Raw genomic sequence first — 21,173 nt, forward strand, 5'->3', positions numbered from 1 at the left:
TATTAGTCTCTCAGTGTCACTGACACCAAATGCATTAAAAAAAGTCATAATTTTTAATTCAAATTAAATTTTAATTAAAATTCAATAATTTTTTAAAAAATTATTTGAGTGCTTTTATGCTAAAAAAAAAAAAAAATTTTTACTTGCCTTTTGCATCTTACATTTATAAGAATCTTTTCCCTGCAGCTGGAAAACCTAGAAATGAATTTATGATATGTTTACTTCTAATGCAAGTTGTTACCCTCTTGAAATCATGCGATGGTTTTCTGGTGGCTGTCGCTGTTACCCGAAGATAACACCCAGGTGTCTTCCTTTTTGTAGGGACATTTTCAGAAGGCCTTACTTTGCAGCATGAGGTAGCGTTTAAATTCATCTAAGTCAAGAAATCAACCTGCCATTTTGAGGTTTTAAAAAAATAATTCCAGGCTTCTGTGTGTCAGTATGAATTATAGATGATGGATCTTGAAAAACAATTGAGAGATATCCTTTATTTATATGATAACTTCAGTTTACAGGATGGGTTTTCAAATGTATCCTTGTGGTGGTGGGGGCAGTAATAATTCTCAGCTACACAGGTGCACAAAAGGAAGCGTTGAACTGCTTAGGAAATGTATGTGGTTTTGCTGTGATATGACTTTTACAGTTGCAGAATCTTTAATCTAGATACAAAAGATGCTTTTTAAACGTATGCTTTCTCGGAGACAAAATAGCCTTTGGAACTCCTTTGGAATTTGTAGGAAATCTACAGGTGAGCAGTGAATAAGAATATTAATGTATAAGCGATCAGCATCTGCTTACTGACTGCATTTGTTTTCCACAGTTTTTAAGTATGCATTGTTGCATGGTCACTGGCGTGAGATATACACAGATAATAAAGCTGGATTTTTGTCTCTTTTTCAGAGGCTTCGCAGAGTTCAGTTTCAGCTTCTAATGAGATCCAGCAGAACCAGCCACAAGCACTACACTATGCACTAGCCAATGCTCAGCAGGTTCAGATCCACCAAATAGGAGAAGATGGTCAAGTCCAAGTAGTATGTACTCCACTTTTTCTAAACGATTCCATTTAAACAATCTAGATTATTGCAAACGTTGCTTCAGCTGAAATTTAATTTTTTTATTTTAAAAAAGTGACCTATCATCACTTCTTAAGCATGATTTTTCAGAAAATAAACATTGAAGGCTTATTAAAAAAATTTTAGAGTTACTTGGCAAAAATCTTCACGCAGGATTTGCTCACACAGTTGTTGCAAATAAATGCCACATTCATTACCGTATATAGAATTGACTGGGCTCTACCTGGCCGTTTGCTTGCACTTGCCATAGTAGTAATAGCAGACCTACTAAGCCTATGAGTTACACTTCAGAGGTAGTTCTAGCTATGACTTTCAAAACAAGAATGCATTTAGTTATTTATTTTCATTTTAAAAAAACCTGCATTCTCAGGCATTTTTGAACATCTGTTAGCTGAATCCCTTACATGTGTATTCATTTAGATACATGTATATAAGTAAAAGTTATAAATATTGACATTTTTTAAGCCTAGACTCCTACCATAACTCAGGCCATCGTTATTTTTATATATGGTTTTAGCGTCCTTTGAAAAAACTCACCTTGGCTATAGTTCCTGTGTGCCACAGTTTGACTACAAGGATTGTTTTAAATTCAAATTTTTTAAAAAAAAAAGTAGAAGAAAATGAAATAATGAATTGTGTGGCATTTCTGACGTGCGGCATTCAGAAATAGTGAATTATATCTTGACACTCGTTCTTTTGTGGTAGAAACCTGAGAATTCAATGTGTGAAATTTGTCTGCCATTAGTTTTCAAAAACTTCAGGCTTTGCAGTTCACAGCGTTTATGCACGGTCATATAACACAGAAACTTTTTCAGTGATGGTATTAGTGTTTTGAAGGTACCCAGAAGTCTGAGTATGGGCCAGCACTCAACTGTGCCAGGCAGTGTCCAAGCACAGAACAAAAAGAAATGTGCACAGACACGTATGTACCTGTTCTGCATGATGATCACATAAGCTCACTTTCCTTAGAAACCAGGCTACAGAAACAGGTGGAAATGGGCAAATAAACAAGAATTCTTGAGAGATATTAGTCAACAATATAAACTGTAGTGCCCAGTAGTCTGGCTGTTGTAAAGGTTTTAGTCAATGCCATTACAAAGAAGAGTCTGAAGTAGGATAATGAAGCATCTTTGGTAGATATTTATAGTATTCTCTCCCCAAGTAAGAGAGGCAGTGCAGGAGAGAAGGAGCAGATGTGCCCAACTGAATAATTTACACATAAAGAATGCAAACTCTCTATCAACACAGGGAATACTCAAGTCTGGTCATGTAGAGCTGCAAATAGCGTGGAAATGGTGAAGTTGCTCAGAAATACGATGAAGAAAAAAGGGCTACGAAGGACAGATGCTTTTGGAATGTTAGCAAAAAAGACATGTCTGTTAAGACCTGCTGAAGGTCTACCGGAGTAGCAGTAGAAGCATCAGAGGAGAAAAGTGTCATGGAAATTGGGGGACAATGTCAAGATGTGTGGCACAGCGTTGAAGGCAACTGACAGAGCTGTAAGCATTGCTTAAAGGAGGACTTCAGTATTAGCCAGAGTATTTTTTAAGGAGTGCATGGAAGTGGAAGGGGTTTGAGATGAAAGTGATTGAGAGGAACTCCAGACAGCAACTGTAAGAGTTGTGGAGAGGAAATTGTAGTAGAGAGCACATTTTTCCAAAGTGAAAAAGGTTGCTTATAAAGTAAGAGAAAAGAAAGAGCTGGAGTGTGGGTGTAAGGAATGCTAGGAACCATTAGCTGTGAGATTCAGATAGGGTTGGAAAGGCCGGGGCACCCCTTTTGTTTTCCCAAAGGCCTTGCCCTTTCCATTACGTACCTGGATACAATATGACTGAAATTGAAGTTGAGGAGCTAATCCTGGAGAGTGATTGCTTAATGGAACTAGATCCTAGATGCTTTGAGTTACTATTCTCAAACTTGGAAGAGGACTAAAGAGAAAGAAGTTCAATAAATTAGCTTGCAAACTTTTTTTTTCCCCTCCTGTCAGTTGAGAGCATCCTCAGTGAAATAATGCTCTTTCTGCAGGAACTGGGTGCAAAGGCTCCCTTTCTGCTTCGCTTCACCATAACTTTACAGTATTATGGTGTTAATTTCTTTGTCTCTTGGTTTCCCTCTTTATTTGAAAGAGCATATCTTCTTAACTGAAAGACAAGGTAGGAGGGAAAATTATATGAGATACACGGATATAATAGACAAAATGGTTACATTTGTACATGTAAGTGATGAAAGTTTGCCTCGTTAAAAGATCTGAACCTGTCAACTATCCTTTAAATTGTTTGTGGAATCCAGGAAAAATCCACGAGGACCCACAGCCACTGTCTAAATGTTGTCATAATTTCTCAGACATGTAGAAGGGTCCTAGGTTGAAACAGATGAAAATGGTATTGCTTTTTCTGTTCTAGGGAATGATACACATAGATCAGGCTAAGAGTCATTAGTAAGGTAGTAGTTATTTATACTATATATGTTTAAAACAAATCAGTATTGAATTGAATTTGTGAACAAACTAAAAGGACTGTCCTTGAAGACCAGCTATGTATCTGCAAAAGATGAGTGAGCAGTGCTTTTTTGGAATGCTGCATGATACAAAGGTGAATAAAGTCACCTCCTCCCCCCTCCCTTTAGTCAGAAAGGACTGCTTATATTTGAAAACACTATAAATGGATCTTTTAAATGTTCAATGCTTTTTCCTGGGAGCCCTGAGAGCTTGATGTTAAGGAGGGAAAGTGATTCTAATCTCAACGTGGACTGGGCTGTGCTCTAATTTTATATACAGTCCCTTTTGTCAGAGTGATACTTTCAGTATGTTTTTTCTCCCTATAAATAGACAGTTTCCTTCCAAAGGAAATGAAACTGTTTGAAATAGAGGGATCTGTGTTTCTTTGAAAATCACATGCAATTGTTCTTGTGTTATAAAATAAGAAGAGCCTTTGACAGAATTCCAAATGATTATCTTTAATCTCTGTCTCATGCAGGCATATTAAAATGAACACAAAGCCTTATAAACCCTGAAGTAGGTTATTTAGAATCCAATCTCCCTTCAGGTGAATCACAGTAGCAAAGACTTGCTGGGCTAGTCAGGATGCACAAGGAATTCCGTCCACTCTCTTATCCATGTTTTTGATCAAATGGTAGGCTTGATACCATTCTGAAGTGGTGGGTATGGTCAGCAATACAAAGTATTAACATTATTAAAACTGTTAGGGCAGATTCTCCACTAACATAAAACAGTGTAACTGCATTCAAATTAATGACTTCATGCCAATTTACAGCAGCTTGAGAGTCTTTAGCATGGTACTGTACTTCACCATAACTATGTGAATGTACAAAGATACATGGATACTTAGATACCTTTTAAAACCTCATTCTTAGTGAGTAGTTAGCCTAGAGTAGTTAGCCTTGGTGTATCTGTTTTAAGAACTAAGTTTCCCAGGTCTTTAAATGGGTTTAATGTTTCAGGCAGAATGCTAATCTACCAAAGCAAGTTAGTCCCATGCTTTGTGTATCCCTCAAAATGCAGCTAGTTTGTCTATAGAGAAATGCACTACATAAATGTTGTTTATTATTATGCCTATTTTCTTTCCTCTTATGTGCAAACGAACCATTCTTTCTTCAAAGTCATTCTGTGTATACTTTGCATAAAAAGATGGGGAAATATGGATGCACTTCACTTTTTTAAAGCTATCTTTAATGGTTTTCATTGAATAAGCATTTTGCTTCTGTACGTTAAGCTGTATTGAATCCAAGGTAATAGCTCCTTCCTCTAGTTTTGATTTTCTTCTGATGCTCCTTGGTGTTTTCTTTTGTTGCGGATCCCACAGGGCCATCTCCACATAGCCCAGGTTCCTCAAGGCGAGCAAGTCCAAATCACGCAGGACAGTGAGGTGAGCCAAACATTTGGGTGCCCGTGGAGCAGATGTTGGCAGGAACTTAGGGCCCTGATTCTAAAACCGTACCTCTGAGATCTGCTACAATACACTACAGAGACCAGTGCGGGTAGAAGTGACAGCATGTGGTGGAGCCAGGATGAAATGTGCTTTATGGCAGTAAATGCAATATGATATTTCTGTCTCTGTGGTTTGGTTCTTTTTTTTTTTACTTCCCTTGACCAGCCAAGACAGCTCCGTGTGTGTGTTACACTAATGATTGCTGTATATGGCTGATGGTCTTTGCTGGAAATTTAGTACTTACAGAGTATTATAGGAAACCAGCTTAGGTGCTTGCACTGCCATTGAGAAATGAAATTATTTTAGTTAGGTTTATGAACTAAATGTGTTCAGAATACTCAGTGTCTTCAATTGTGGCAACTGTTGAACAGGAGTTGAGGAAACCCTCAGATGCCATCTAGTAAAGATATATTGCAGAATGAAGTGAATTTACTTTGTTACTGATCAAGTAATCTGGCACTGCAGTAGTTTCACTTCATAATTTTTTTCCATAAAAATAGTACAGTAGAATGGAAGTGGATAAATCCAGTACTGAACCCTCCAATTTTGACTTCTTTTTCCCACTCAGGCAAAACAGCCATTAAAGCCAGCCGAATTTACCTGAGTGAGAGTGTTATTGTTGGTTATTTAAGAATGTATAGAGACTCCTAACTGCTAAGACTGCTGTTAGATTTCTTGTGCACTTAGTTTGTTTACATGAGGAAACAATAGCAAAATAGGGTTAAACATAAACGCAGACTACAATTTTAATCTGTATGATTTCCCTGTAGAGTTTTTTTACTCCACGTTAAGCATATCTGCTTGTGGGTTAGTTTAATCCATTTCCAAAGTACCTTAAATCACATCTTGTAAGACCACTTTTGGTGCAGAGGAATACTGTTAACACAGGGAGCTATTGTAGAATAAATATTATGTAAATATTATATAAATATTACAGTTAAAGGCAGTCTCCTTTGAAGAGCTTGTCAGACCTAGAGAGAAATAAAAAAAGGATCAACATGTTCTGGGTCTAAAGGAATGCATTGTGTGCTACAATAAAACTGAAGCAGTTCTTGGGTAAAGAGCCACTGAAAAAATTATGATTCAGCAGATGCTAGTTGTAATTGATCCTGAGGTTCAAGCACACGCCGGTGTCTATTGGCTTCATATGAAGTTCCCGTATGTAGGACTTTTAAGGACTATATTTGTCCATGACAGATGAAAACATCTGGTTTTAAATTTAGTACAATGTACACAGCTTCAAATAAGAGGAAGTGCTGCCAGCAAGAGAAAATGCAGAAAACATGCAAATCAAAGAACTGGTATTTTTTCCTCAAAGAAATGTGCTATTTCACTGCAAGTCACTGTGTTTGGGAAGCTGGTTTTTCTTAATCTAAGTGTCCTTTTGAAAAGATATCTCTGAGCATATGAATAAAAACATCATTTTGTAAAGATACTGCTTTCCTTTTTAGACTTTGTAGCGACACTTTCCTTTAAAATACTTTACATTATTGAGAATTTTTTGTAATAGATGTAACTCCTGTAATAGAGCTATGTTGGTCTTTGGTATTGAATTTGGGTAACATAAAAAAAATCTGTTAGCACAGGCAGGAACTTTATAACAACAAATAGTAAATAACACTCCATACCTGTAAAAGTGTTATACTGCTAATTCTAGTGTAGTAAGGGTTTGACTTAAATTTGCAGTTTTATATAAATAAGGAAAACCAAAAATCTTAACCTCAAAAGCCATACAAACTAACTTTGCACAAAAATACTGTACATTATACAGTAACTTTCAAAAAGCAAAACATGCTGGTGCTGAAAAACCTCCTTGCTTTTTAGTCTGTTTATCCTCTGTGGTTAAAGTGCTGACCATTGAATTGTAGCTGGATTACCAAAATAACCCTCAGCAGAATTTCCTAAATTAACAGAGTTCCTTAATATTGAAGTTGTTCAATAATGAGATGAGAAATAGGCCTTGTTCAGGACAGGGCAACTTCTTAAATTCCAAAGTTGTGTTTATTGTCAATGCTCTTATTTTCCAGGGAAACCTGCAGATACATCAAGTTCACGTGGGTCAAGATGGGCAGGTAGGAACAGAACTGAGTTTTAAACAGCATTTGACTTTGGTCTTTAAAATTAATGTTGCAGTTGGAATGATCTCACATTGCAGTTGGAATGAGTGGCTGTTTTAAAGAGCAAAATCTGTTCTGGTCTTTCTGTTTAAATAAACAGCTTGCAGAATGATAAAATGTAAGCTAAGTATTTTGTCTGTGGACTCAAAGTATTTGACCAAGCTTATTTCGTTACTCCTGCAAGATACTTTATCCCTGTGTTTTATACCTTCTTGTCTTTGGCCTCTTCCCTCTTAACATTTACTAACTGGATTGATTATATTGTGTACAGTATGTTCTTTTCTCTGTTACCAACTGTCACTATGGCCAGATGTGGACTGCAGTCTATGCAAACCTAAGAACATTTATTGCTGAGGTTTAAGCAGCTATTTTTTCATTATATGGCTGTCTTGGGAGAAACAGATCTTTCACATCTGCTTTTGTTCTTTTTGATAAGATGGCTTTATTAGGTGCTTATGCATACATGAGGTAAGAAAAAGAAGCTTTTACTTTGAGTGATGAGTCAATAAGTGATTAAATTAGCAGAATTTCCATGTCAGGTGTCAGAAAAATTGCTAGCACTTGATCTCAGACACAATTTACTAAATGTTGAGCTATATTAAAATATCCACAGCACAAAAATGTTCCTGTAAGAAGCTTTCTAGCCAGGCCACTTGAATAAATGTGTTATGAATTTTTTTGTTCCTGTTGAATATTAATAAGTTGTGAGACATATGGCTAGAACTTGAATACTCTCCTGAATTGAAAAGGCTCAGATCATGAAGGTTCTTGAACTCAAAGGCCTTGAGAAGCTGCCAGTACTCAGAACTTTTGACCACATACAGTATTTGTGTGGGGAAGCAATCTAACTTGTATTTAAAAAACACCCTCAACACACCACCACCCACCACCCCCCACCCCCCCCCAGTATTCTTTACTGAGCCTTTAATCAGAAGTACTTTTGCAGAAGTGAGACTAGGAAAGGTGATTTTTTTGGAGACATATCAGAACCTTTGTTTTAGTACTTACTGTTCATTTTTCCTTCTTTGTGAAATACTGCTGTCCAAATTACATCTTCTTAAAAGACTAATATTGGGTGGTGTTATGTCTCTCAGAGCGGCGTGTGGATCAAGTTGCATTTTTTGTGATTGTAGCCTAGTACCATTATTTTTCCCCTTGAAATATCTATTCATAATAAGTATTCCACAAATTGCATCTCTCTTTCTTAAATAGAAGCAAAGAATATAGTTTAAAACATTGTTGCGAGTTCACACTGTTTTTAAGGGGAATGCTTGGATGACCATATTTTCCTGAAACCCCCTATGTTAGGTAGGGAGGGGCAAGTTGTTTCATATAACAGTAGCATTCAGCTGTGTCTCATGCTAAAACAGTGATGGAGTAAAAAACTGTAAACTCTATAGTAGTAAAAAACTGCCAAACTCCAAATACCCATGAGTGGAGTCTTGCTGATCATCTGAGCAGTTGCATTAGTACCTGCAGAATAAGGCTACGCTGGAAGAAAGGTGTTCTAAAAGTGTGTGCTTGTGAATGTGTGTATACATGTGTCTGGGCATATATATGGATATGTGATAACATGTTTGTTGAATCGTGTGAGAGCACACACAAGATAGGGAAGAAAAGCGTAATTTAATACATTTTTTTGTTTGTTTTGTTGAAATCAACATCAGCTTATCTGTGTAACGGCATCTGTACTATTACAGAGCGTATCATATTTTCATTGGGATAATCTTGGTTCTGTCTGAGTGGTTGTGGCTGTACATGTCTGTGTCGGAAATCAGTTCAGCATCTAGTTTTTGGTTTTTTAACTAGCTGTACTCTGGGTCCTGCTTTTAAACTTTCCTTGAAAACAAATGGTGAAATGCTGGGGTATTTTTTTCTTCATGCACTCAGCTGCATTTTGGTGCAAAAGAGTAACTTTTGAATCGACAGTCAGGCGTTGTCACACTTCAGCTGGCATCTGTGCCAGTTCACAGGAACCCTCAAGCTCTTCCAAAAGTATTTGCTGCTTAACTGTTTTCCAGCAGACCAAAAAACAGGAGCAAGCAAATACTTAGGGGATTTTTATCTCCATTCTGCGTTAGATATTGAAACCCTCAGCAGCAGTTTAAGCCATGCGGGCCTGTTTTGCACTAAAGTGGATGAGTAGCACTCACATGATTCTTTGCAACAGCTCTGTGTGTTATGTGAGGGGGTAGAGGGGGGGTCTGCGGCTCAACTGGCTTCTGCTCATCAGCTGATCTGCGTTAAGCGACCATTTTTTGAGCTATTAGCTCATAAAAATTGCAAAGGAAAATGAGTTAAACTAAACTGTGGTTTAAGAATGGAAGTTGAAACTAATACATTTTCCTTGGCACTCGTAGTGGGATAAGAGCACAAAAACCTGTCATATGATATGGTTTGGTGGTATTGTAAGTCATAACAATCCAGTAGCTTGCAATCATCTGTACATGACCTGTGATCAGAGAGACTTCTGTAGTTTTCCCACCTGTCCATTACTTTTCAGGAGAGCGGCTTTTTCTTCCGTGTTTTGAACTCTAATGCACGCTGCCAAGGGACACTGAAGAATATTGATAATAAGGAAAGTGAATCATGTGGCACTTCTGAGACTGCAGTTATTGAATATTCTTAGCTGACTAATATATACTTACTAATGGTACTAGATCTTAGCTTGGCTGCTAAATATTCCCTTTGAAAATTCATCTCATTCCGCTATTTTCCACATATTACTGTACACTTAACAGATGTTAGGTATTCTCTCTGTTCAGGTGAGGTTTAGTACTGCCTCCTGATGCAGACTTTCACTCAGAATCACAAGTAAAAGGTTTTACACAAGAAGCTGGGACTGCAAAGCATGGAGTTGTGAACTTCATATGAGCTACAGCAAAAAATGGCATAAATCTACTGTGAAATTTTATCAGTAAAATTTCCAAGGTGATAGATATGTTTTAAGCCTTGTAATACTAGTAATAAACACTAGCTTCTCCACATAATGCTGCTAGTTGTTGATCTTAACCTCCCCCCCCCCCAATTGTCTGTCCTGGTAGTTGCACTGAATTTAGACCTTGTTTTTCTGGCATCATTGTTCATGGAACTAATGAAATCATGCCAAAAAGAATGCTTTCTACCTACACATGTGTTCTATTAGCTGAAAGTTTCATATTTCAGTGCACGTTTAATAAAAATACCAAACTGCAAAAATAATTAGACTTCATATTAACTAATACTTGAAGCTGTGGACCAGTGGGAATTTTTTTGGACTTCGCATTTTATACTTACGAATTACCAGAAGTTTTCTAACTTGTCTCTTTCTTTCCTCTGATGACCTGCCGTCCTTTCTCCCTAACTCCATCCTTTTCTTCCTCTGAGCTTCAGTGTTGTGCATCCCAGGAGGTGTTCAGTGTGTGTCGTGCACAAGACATGCTGACGCAGTGCTGCAGTGTTCAGAAATATACGTGGGGTATAAAGAGGTAGAACAGGACAATTTCAATAGTTTGACATTCCTTGATTCTGAATTTTAGGCATTCCACTTTGTACATCCTCACAGCCAGTGTTTCTCCAAGTTAGAAATTAATTAAAATGACACCAGGCAAATGGTCTTCAACTAACAGCCTTAGTTCTTAAATTAAAAAGTTAATGCACTTTAAAATCTAAAATATGATCATATGTATTCCTGGAGAGCTGGCAATTTGTTCTGCTCAATGAATAAAAAATTAATAAGAGTTAGCAGCATTTAGTTCAGTTAGTATCAGGATCGGTAGGTAAGTCAGAAGAAGCAGGAGAATCCAGAACAAACAGCATGCATGATAGGTTTAGCAGAAAAAAGCTAGCCAGTGTAAATTGCTTTTGTAGTATCAGTCTTCTCACTGTGTGCACATGAAATAAACATGCAGAATTGCTTCGGCTACATTACATTTTTCAAAAATAAACTTGGCATCTTACATAGTTGTAGACACAGTGTCTTCCAGATTAATCAAAGTGGTGTGATGAGACCCATCCATAACTGTTGAGTTACATATATGTAGAGAGAGAGGGGGTCACATTAATAACACATTTCCTGCTGCTCAATGAGGTATTTGTATGGAGCAGTGATTGCATTATCTCCTTCTGAGCTTTTACTCTGACCTTGCTGCTATGGGCTTTATGGCAGCTCTGAGGTCTCGGAGAGTTCAGATACAGGGCTGTGGAGGTGGCTCACCAAGTAAGCTTTAGAAAAGCTTCCTCATACGTGTGTGTAATGATCGTATGAGAGTATATGAAGCCGTGATCGCAAAAGATATTCTTGGAAAATTGCCATAGTGATGGAGAAAATATGGCAGACTTCAGTGCTGCGAAGTAGCTGCTAGCTGCTGTTGGGCCTGAAAGGTTAGAATATAGACATGCATGAGAAATAGATCAGTGAGAGTTTGTCTTTAATGTCCTCAGGAGGAGGATGAATCTGATGTCTCGTTCAGATCTGTTTTCAATACACATAGTACACCCTGTAATACAGCTCAGAAGATATGACCTCATCACCTATGTTGGAAACATCTGTCCCATTTCTGTACTCTGCTGTAGTCTGAAGTGAAGGGCAAGCTGTTAAATCCTAGAGGAATGGAAAAGGGGGATAAATGGTTCCAAATTTTCAGGGGGGAAAAAAACCCCTATTCTAGTAATTCCACATAATATCCAGTGAATCTTATTTGTGACTGGATCAAACTAAAATGAAAATAGGTTTGTTTGTGGAGGAGATTATTTACAAACCTATGGGACTGTCTTAAACCAACTCTTTTAACATCTAGTTTTTGTATCTCTGTTTACCTCCCTGATCATGACTGAGATACTCACACCTTGCTTTTCAATGATGGCACCACATTTTTTTTAAGGTCCAATTTAATCCATAACTCAAGCGTGGTTTTCAGTTATACAAACAAAATGAGTTGACATATTAGCTTCTGCTCACTCTTATGCATTTTGCAGGTGTCATTTTATTGGGAAAGAAACTGTTTAATATATTTTCTGAATATGCATTTTAATTGCCTTTACTAAGCCTTTGGAATAGATACTGCAGTTTCTATCAATATTAACAACTTCAATAATAATAATATATTATCCAAAACAGAGGAAAGAACCATCTTCCACAGTTATTAATTTTCATATAATGTATCTAATTAAAAAGTTCTAGATTTAAAAATACTAAAATTCAAGTTCTTCAGTCAAGAATTAATACAATGTAGGAGTTCTTTTCCTGTCCCTAATTTTTAAGCAGTAGAGGGCAGTAGCATTAAGATGATTGTCAGTTACTTTCTTGGCAAAAGCTTGAAGAAATGAGGAGGAAATTTGAAGTGCAAGAAATGTGCTGCTCCGACATCAACCTTGTAAACTGTCGTACCGTGGGGACAGAGACACATTCACAGCGTGAGTCTTTCTGCATGCATTGCTGACATAGGGTCTGTGTGTGTGTGCTTGTGTGCAAACGAGAGAAAGGAAGAAGACCTTAACTTCTGCGCCAGCTGCTGTAGTAGATTGAAAAGGCTTTTTCTTGTTTCAGCACATCTGCTTTGAATAATATGCACGGAGAAACAAACAGGATTGTTAGAAGAAAAACAACAAAATTAAAAACCCAATATAGTACAGCTGGAACTTAAAAACTGCTCATATGGTTTTGGGAAAAAAAAAAAAAGATTATTTGTAACTGATACTTCGTCAATAATAGGTTGTACTAAAGTCTTGCAGGTCTGCTCTATTTTTAGGAGCAAAAATGAATATTTTGAAACAAAATGTGCTTTATGCAAATTTCACGTAGAAGCACAATGTATTTATGGATAAAGTAAGATTGCTTAAAGTACTTAAGTGTGAGCATTTTAATGACAAGATTTTTCTTTTCTTTTTTTTTTTCTTGAAGATAGTTCTTTGTGCACACACACTCTTTAATTTGGCATTCCATAGAAGAGGTGCTCTCCACTTTGACTGTTCCTCAAAGTAGATCATCAAAAACACTCACCATACTTTTTAGTTTGCTAGAGAAAGTAGTACTTTAGCAAATTAAAATTGAGAAAGTTAATTTTAAAGCAGTTAAGTGTATTAAAACTTACAAATGTGTATGGTTTAAAAAAAAAAAAAAAGCTTGAGGGAAAAACCCTACTACTTAGGTGATGAGTAACATACAAAATAGCTCTAGAAAAATCAATATTATAAGAAAAACAGGAACATATTTGTGTTATTAAGGATGGTAACTAAAAAAGTAGCTGTAATAATCTATGTTAGGTGTAGTTTAACTGCAGAATTTAAAATGCTTTTGTAGAAGGTTTGCACCTTCTTTGTAGTTGTAAAGCAGGGTAAGACGCTGTCCAGTCGGATTGCAACTGATCTCCAGTGGCCCTTGTTGTCATCATCCTGTATAAGATTCCTGAAGAAAATCTGTGCAAATTGTTTACTCCAGGTTGTTATATTTGACGGTAGAACAACAGAATTCTTGTACCCCAATATGAGGAGACAGTACTCGGAGAAAATACAGTCCTTCCACAGTAGTCAACAAAACGTAACAAAATAGGAAAAAACCCACAGAAGGGAAACTGCTACTTAAGAGATATTGATGGGAAAAGACATTCTCTGTAGTTACAGAATGCAAAACTAATTCTGATATTTCATTGAAAATGCCATATTTTTTTTACTACATAACATAATTTATCCACTTTTGGGGAAAATGATGAGTGATTTAGAAGGTCATTGAAAGTCAGCAGGCCTTGCTCTAGAAATGAGTTAACATTTTTGAAAAACACCTGTGTTGCCAGTTCGGGGATTCTGTGTTGTTTCGTTAAGACTTACGTTCTAATGCCGTTATGGTGACAGGACCATTTCTTTCCATGGCTGTGCCACTGAGTTGGGGGATCCTTCTGCCTTTCGGCTGCCTTGGAGAGCCTGAAAGTGAATGCACTTTTTTATAACAATGAGAATCTGTACTGGTTCTTTGTGTCTAATTGTACTTCTGTCCCTGTTAATTATGTAAAATTTCAGAAATGAGTTATTGGATGGCTAAGTTCACTACTCGGTACAGAAAGCTGTAGCAGATATTGAAAGCCACCATGAATGGAAAGTAGCTTCAACTTTTATTCTTATGGTTTTAAATTTCAAAATGTGTAAAAATATTTTATTTGTTTTCTTTAAAGAATGGAAAGCCTGAATATTTTGCTAGCACATTTGTTAATCTTCTGTTACTTAACAAGTGATTCATAGTTTGTTTGGGTTTTTTTATTATTCTTTTTAGATTTGAGGTAAAGAAAAAAGGCAGGAGTCTTTTAAATTTTTTTAAATTTTGGTGAGAGTTTCACTGCATTAACCTGACCACATCCAGTAATTTTCATCACTTTTTTATTGCTTAAAGATGTATGGTAACTTTTTCCTTAAACTCAGATTTGTTTAAGAGGGGTGGGAGGGACGACCCTGGCAAATTTTGAGCAGTGTACAAAAAAGGATACCTGGTTGCTGCTATTTATACAAGTCTCCTCCTTCACCTTGTTGAGATTTAAGTTGTTTTTCTTCCCATTGTGCTGTCTCCATCTTCTTACTCATTTATGGTGCATGCTGCTGGGAAGGCAGTAAAAAAATCTTTTCTATCAGAGAGTCAGCAGTACTACGACCCTGCAGGCATTATTGGGTCATAAGTTTCATTTAGAAACTGGCTGCATTTAGTTTTCTTTCTGCGGTATTGTGTGCCAGAAGATACTGCTTTATTTTATGTAGAGAACCAGCTATGTCCATGTCTGATACATCACCAAGAACAGTATCCTGAACTGGGTCAAGAAGAAAAACTTTTTTCGAGCAGGATGGCCCATTCTCAAGTGTAGTAATTGTTATACCTGGCTGCCATCAGCACTTCAACAATTTCCACTCTGACATGTTTATTACTACATTTTCTATTCCAAGATGTAGCAGGTATACATTGGCACTCCCTTGAAGCAGTTTAGTCCTCTTGAAATTCGATGTTACTTCATTCATCATGGCAGATAAATATTTCCTCATTTTCAGAGTGCTTAGCAGGGACTTCTAGAGCCTCTGCCTCTTTTCCGTATGTTATTTGAGTTTACATGAAATTGGTGGAAGAACAGACAAGACAAAATGAGTCCTTGCCCTGGTGTATGCAGAAAATGTACAACTCTGCTTTTTAGGGCGTTTTGTTTGGTTGTATCAAGTAGTAGTGGCACCATTTCCTGGCCTTTTCAATACTTAACTAAAATTAACTATCTAAATGCCATGCTGCTAAGAAAAAATAATAGTTTAGATGAATCTACTTTCTTTGTGATATCTCCAGCTATTGAAACTAATCTTTCATTGGCCGGTTGCTGATCCTGAATGCTGGGTTAACTTGGTTTCTTTTAATCAACCTTGAGTAGGGACTGATTAAAAGACTCTTTGCAAAATTAGCAAATATTTTTGCATTTTCTTCTCTCAACTTTAAAGCAGCCTTTATGTGATGTTGAAATAAAACCAACATCTTTGTGTAAGTGTGGGATGGCACAAGCCGTAACTGTTATCCATTTGTGCCCTTAATGCACAAATGAACTGATCTGATGTGTGGTGAAGTTTTCATGTAAAGGTAATAGAGGGTGGAAAGAGTACTTTACGGAGCTTTTCAGATAAATGTGTCCAGATAGATTTTACACGTGGGAAAGGAAGGAAACAGGCTTAACTAAGTTTATCAGGAGTGGAAGAAAGGAATTGCTACTTTGGAGATAAAGCAAATATTAAGTTGTTTTAGTGTACTTAAGGTTTGGTGTGTAGATATTTATACGTTGTAGTCTATCAAAGGTCACTTAATTGTTGTTGTTAATCTGCAGTTCAGCACCTGGGTTAAAATATGAGCTTAGGAAATCATGGGCACGTCTGCCCTCCGCTCTCTGGCTCCACTAAAGTTCACTAATGCTCATCGGGTCCATAGTACTGGTCTGAGACTTATAAAGCCATTTTTGTTTCACCATTTGGTAAAAGGACAACCATCTTCAGTCCATAGAGCTTCTTGAAAAATGCTCAACTTTCTTTTGAATTCCTCATCAGCCACTGCGTGATTGTTATTTGCTGGCGTTCGCTCTGCTTTTTTATGTGAAGTCCTTGATCTTGTCTTGTGGGCAGCTGTAATTGTGATGCCTTTAATTTTATTGTGATAATGCTTTGCCTTAACTAGGATCTTAGTATAGCACCTAAGAGATAACATGTAAGAAAGTCTGCAGTTGCCTTTCAAGTCAACTTGTTTAAGAATTTTTTCCTCATCTACTAATTAATTACAATACGTCAACAGCCACACAGTGTTTTGTCTTGTGTTTTTTTGTATGTTCTAATTTGGGACCCACCCTACCTTTATATGCTAAAAAAAAAAAAAAAAACAACAACAAAAAAAAACTTTGCTGAAGGCAAAGTAAACAAAGTCTCCAGCAGCAAAATCTCATGTTTATGGCATTTTTTTGGTCACTTCAGCTTTTGGCAAAGTGTAACAATAAAGAAATAGCTTCCCATTAGTAACAGAGGATTCAAATTTGGCCCTGCTTTCATGCCTCATTTCAGTGACGCAGGTAAAGATTTGTTTTGGGAGCAAACAGTAAATTCCAGCAGATACTTAGCTGTAAGCACATAATATAATGTGTTTTAAACATCGAGTTTTTCCCCAGCGCTTCTCAAGACTTAGACATTATGTCACACAACTATTTTTGTCTTCTGTTCAGAAGTCCCAGTTCCCAATACAATCTCTCTCTCAATGACCTGCGGAGCCTTGCACTGTTACCTTTCTCACATCACAAACTTGGTTGTTTTTCTTTGGCTTGCTGATGAAAAGTAGTGAAATGTGCAGAGATATGTTAAAATCGGCCATTATTTTAATACTGATATGTATTAGGATTTTTTTTTCAAAATTACTTGTTTCCATTTGTGAAAATGTTCTGACTGGTGGAAAGAATGAATAAAGGTGATTTGTTAATCTCTTACAGGGACTTTCTTTGATACAGTCCCTGAGCGACAGAGTCCATAGAGTGATCTGTGGTGGTTGTAAAGCAAGGCTGTGTAATGAAGGCTTTGGAAAAGGATAATATTTTCTGTCATCTTTTTTCTTTTTTCTCCTAAGAGGGTGGGTTGTTCCATTAAAATTCCATTCAAGCAGACAGGAGCATTTATAATGCTCCAAAGAATACGTTCTCTATTTTGGAGTATATTATGTTCTTTATTCACCCAAATCTTGTTTTAATATTGCTGTAAACTTAATAAGAAGAGATGAGATATGAAGTGATAATCTTTTAAATATAAGGAAAAATAATTTTCTCCACCTTCATAGAAGGCATAGGTCTAAGCTGTCTCTTATTAGAGATTTTGGTAATAAAAATCTCTGCTTGTAGAATAGCAGTCATCACAAAGCTATCTTGCTGTGCTAATCTAGAGAAATCATTTCTTTTTTGTTTTGTTTATTTTTTTTAGTGCTCTTCATTTATGATTTTTCTCATCATGTGATATGAACCCTGTCTTTATGCTGCAGCTTTGCCCTTATCCCATCACTGTTTCACTTTGTATGCTCAGTTATTTTAAATATTAGGGATGCCTCTAGCATCATGTGTGTGTTCAAAAATCACTGTCCCACATTCCAAATTCCAACCCAAGAAGGATTTTGGGAATGGTTGGTACAACTGGACTGCCAATGCCCATGATGGGTTGATACTGGATACATTATAATGCTAATATCCTTGGCTGGATACCAACGACTTGCTTGCTGCTGGCAGACCCTGATGATTGCTTAGCTGTTCAACGTGGAGAGATATCGTTTCACCCTGATGAAAAACAAAATAAGTGTGTGCGTGTGTATGTGTTGTCAGGTTACTAAATGGCAAGTATAGAGTTCAGGCCATTAACATAATTAATCTTTCCGCTATGTTAAGTGCAACAGTAAATCTTGATGACTTAAATCTGTTTCCGGATTTCCATGTTGTCTGCTTAGGTTAAATGATCAATGGGATTCTGTGGTATTTCACAAACGGTGGTCATGACTTCGGAAATCTTTTGTGACTAGTTTAAGTATGTGGAGATGGGAAACGGCTCCCCTTTTTTGTCTCCTCTCCATTAAAACAATTGCTTTTTGCCAAGTTTGGTCACACAAGCTATCCCTTTTAAAAATTAAACCACAGTGGCTCGATTGCAAATGAAGAATGAGCTTATCTTTTTAGAAAAAAACCTGTGTGATTTAGACAGCGTTTTCAGGGTTTTAACAAGATAATGTTAAACACAGTGAGATTTGACCTGTTGATTGACTTGTATGTCTGTTGTTCATGTATCTAATCCTTTCTATAGTTCAAATATATTTTCAGTCCAATTTTCCAGAATCCTTACAATATTTCAAACTAGCTGAATATCTAATAAATTGAAGAAGGATCATCAAAGAGCACGATTTTGTGATTTGTATGCCGACTTGAAAAAAAACATATAGGATGCCATATAGTTCAGTGTGTTTTTTACTAGTTAGTGTGTTACTATTTTAAGCACGTACATTAAAAAAACCTACAAGATGACCGCTTTGTTGTTTATTTTAGACATTGAAATCCCACATCAACAGCACAGTTTTCAGTTCTGATGCTATTTTAATTAGCTGAGATACATTTCCTTTATTCAAAGTATATCTCTCTACTACTGTGAGTAACATTTGGAAAGTATGTTTGGAAAATCACCCACTGTAGCTTGCCTTAGCCGTTTCTTTAGTGTTCTGTGAACAAAATTCTTCTGTGTGGAATAAGTACTTTAAATTATAAACTTGCTTCGTTTTATTTGATCCAGTCTGCTGGGATTAATTGTTGTATACTGGCTCCATCAATTATTCAGCTAGAGCTATCAGTTCCTGACTGGTCTGGAAGCAAAAAGCAGTACTGCTTTACGCACAGATATTCTTTTTCTTTGATAGAAACTCTGGGCTCCAACCAGGGTTGAGCTATGAATGAATCTGGTTTATAAATTGCTTCATTTTTTTACAACTATTTTTATTCCTGAAGTATGTCATTCCATGCTTCTGGAATGTTGCTAAATATTTGTGTTAAACAGCAGAAGTGTTACAGAGTTCACCAGGAGGAAGTGTTAGAATTAAGTTATTTATCATGTTAGTGTGATTTTCTAGTTAACTGTTTTGTTATAGGTGGCTCATAATGACACCGAAAACGAGGTCTCTCAGTCCCACAGTAGTGACACAGCAGTACCACCGCCTTCAAATCCAGCCCGTCTTACCCTTAGCTTGTGTATGGTTTCCAAGATTTGCTCTGTTTTGCTTCTGAGTTGGTACTACAGTGTTGACTCCAAAACTAAGTCAGGTCATGGGTTTCACTGGTAAAGACGCTGAGGGTTGCAGAAGTTGCTGTCACGCATCAAATTCAGTCAGAGGCAAAACGTCAGCGGTGCCAGTAAATAAGTAGATGTAACAGCTAGCAATGGGAAAAATCAGTACTTTTAAATTCCAGAACCGTGTTGTGAGATCTTTGGGTTTTGAGTTTTTCTTTTAGCAGAAGGCAGTTATTACAGTATTTCGCATAAATAACAGTAGGAAGACAATAGTGTGCAGTTGAAGGATAGGGCTTCTGATGTCCTGTAAGTATGAACAAAGGAGATGCCCACGTAGAGAGGAGAAAGCTGTGAGAAAGCCCTAACCAGAGACCATGCTCTGAGGAAGCATGAGATTGTTTCAACAGTGGCACAGTGACTTTTGTTGTTGACTTTGGTGGGATCATGTTTTGCTTCAAGATAACTTTGTTTTATAAGAGGTCAATACATAAAAAAGACCTTGTCAGATGGGAGAAATGGGTTGTAAGCATATCGAAAAGAGAACGTGTCCCAGTGTTGCATACAGATATGCCAAAAGTCGGTAGTGAAGATAATATTTTTGCTTATGATATTCACTCTCCGTATGTCTCGCACAGCCACGTGCGAACGGGTTGCATTTTGCTGTGAACCCAGATTGTAAGTCTCCTAAAGGAGCGACTATTCTGTCTGTCTGTCTGTGCGCTACCAGGGAACAGGACGCTGATCTTCAAAGGCGTATGGTAAAACACCAAATGATTTTACTTTTTGGTGTGTATGTTTCATTGTCGATGATGGTGTGTCAGAGAGACGCTATCTGAAACCTAAAGAAAGGAGTGATCAGGGAATCATCTGTTCTGAATTAAACGAAATATGACTTAGACTTGCGTAATGGGAATGGAACTGTCAAAAACATTTGTCATTGGCCTAATTCTTTTCCAAGTGATGCTAACAGTTTTACCATTATTTGGAGTCCATTTGGTTCAGCACTGAATTCTTAACAAAAACAAAGAAGTCACTCATGAGTTTCATGAGTGTATTGCACGACTGTTTAATGTAAGTATATATTTAAAAGCCCCAAACACGAGGAACAGATGCTTCTTCTTCTGTGGAGACTTTCCAAATTAAGATGATTCTCATTTGAGTCCACGTATGTTATCTGGAGCAGATAAGTAGTAGTTGAGGAAATCGAGGATTTTGAATGATTGACCTAGAAATGGGTACATAAAACTGTTCGGGGGCACTTTCTTCTGTTCTTTTAGAAAATATCATTACATAAGAGCATTTATTAGGTACATCAGTTGCAAATGTCTTCACTATAAATTCTCCTTTCCTTTGGGAAAATTTAATTTAGATCACTTGCTTTGAAGAATACAAGTCTTGGCTTACCAATATCTGTGACTTTCTGGAGTTATTTTATTGAAGATACACAGATACTTTAGTTTTCCATAAACTGAATAGTGTATTTTTCATTATTATGGGAGGAAAGTGGAATATATTTGGAGACTGCTGTCAAACTTGCTTTTTTTTTTTTTTAAATGTGTCACTGACCTTTAGAAGAGCAGAATTTTGTCTTGCTGATGGTAGCGGAGATTGAGACTGACTCAGTTAATGAAAAAGGAATGACACCCTTGCAGAGTCAGAACATCTGAATTTGGAATTGGGCCCTCTTTTTCTGTGAACGTATTTTTTTGCTTTTTAATAGTAACACAACACATTTAATAGCTTGCAACACTGCTAGAAGCCACAGC

General features: G+C 36.9%; 1 protein-coding gene across 4 annotated transcripts in view; it reads left to right on the plus strand.

The window, feature by feature from the left end:
- BANP (BTG3 associated nuclear protein) overlaps positions 1-21,173 on the plus strand; it is a 154,622-nt gene that overhangs the window by 78,108 nt on the left and 55,341 nt on the right. For all 4 annotated transcript variants that reach the window (XM_072873314.1, XM_072873313.1, XM_072873315.1 and 1 more), the window contains 3 exons: positions 901-1,031; positions 4,895-4,957; positions 7,048-7,092. In XM_072873314.1, coding sequence (XP_072729415.1) covers positions 901-1,031; positions 4,895-4,957; positions 7,048-7,092 — 239 coding nt within the window. The remainder of the gene's footprint in view (positions 1-900; positions 1,032-4,894; positions 4,958-7,047; positions 7,093-21,173) is intronic.

Source organism: Ciconia boyciana, chromosome 9 (genome assembly GCF_034638445.1).
Source record: "Ciconia boyciana chromosome 9, ASM3463844v1, whole genome shotgun sequence".
In the NCBI taxonomy this organism is placed as follows: domain Eukaryota; kingdom Metazoa; phylum Chordata; class Aves; order Ciconiiformes; family Ciconiidae; genus Ciconia; species Ciconia boyciana.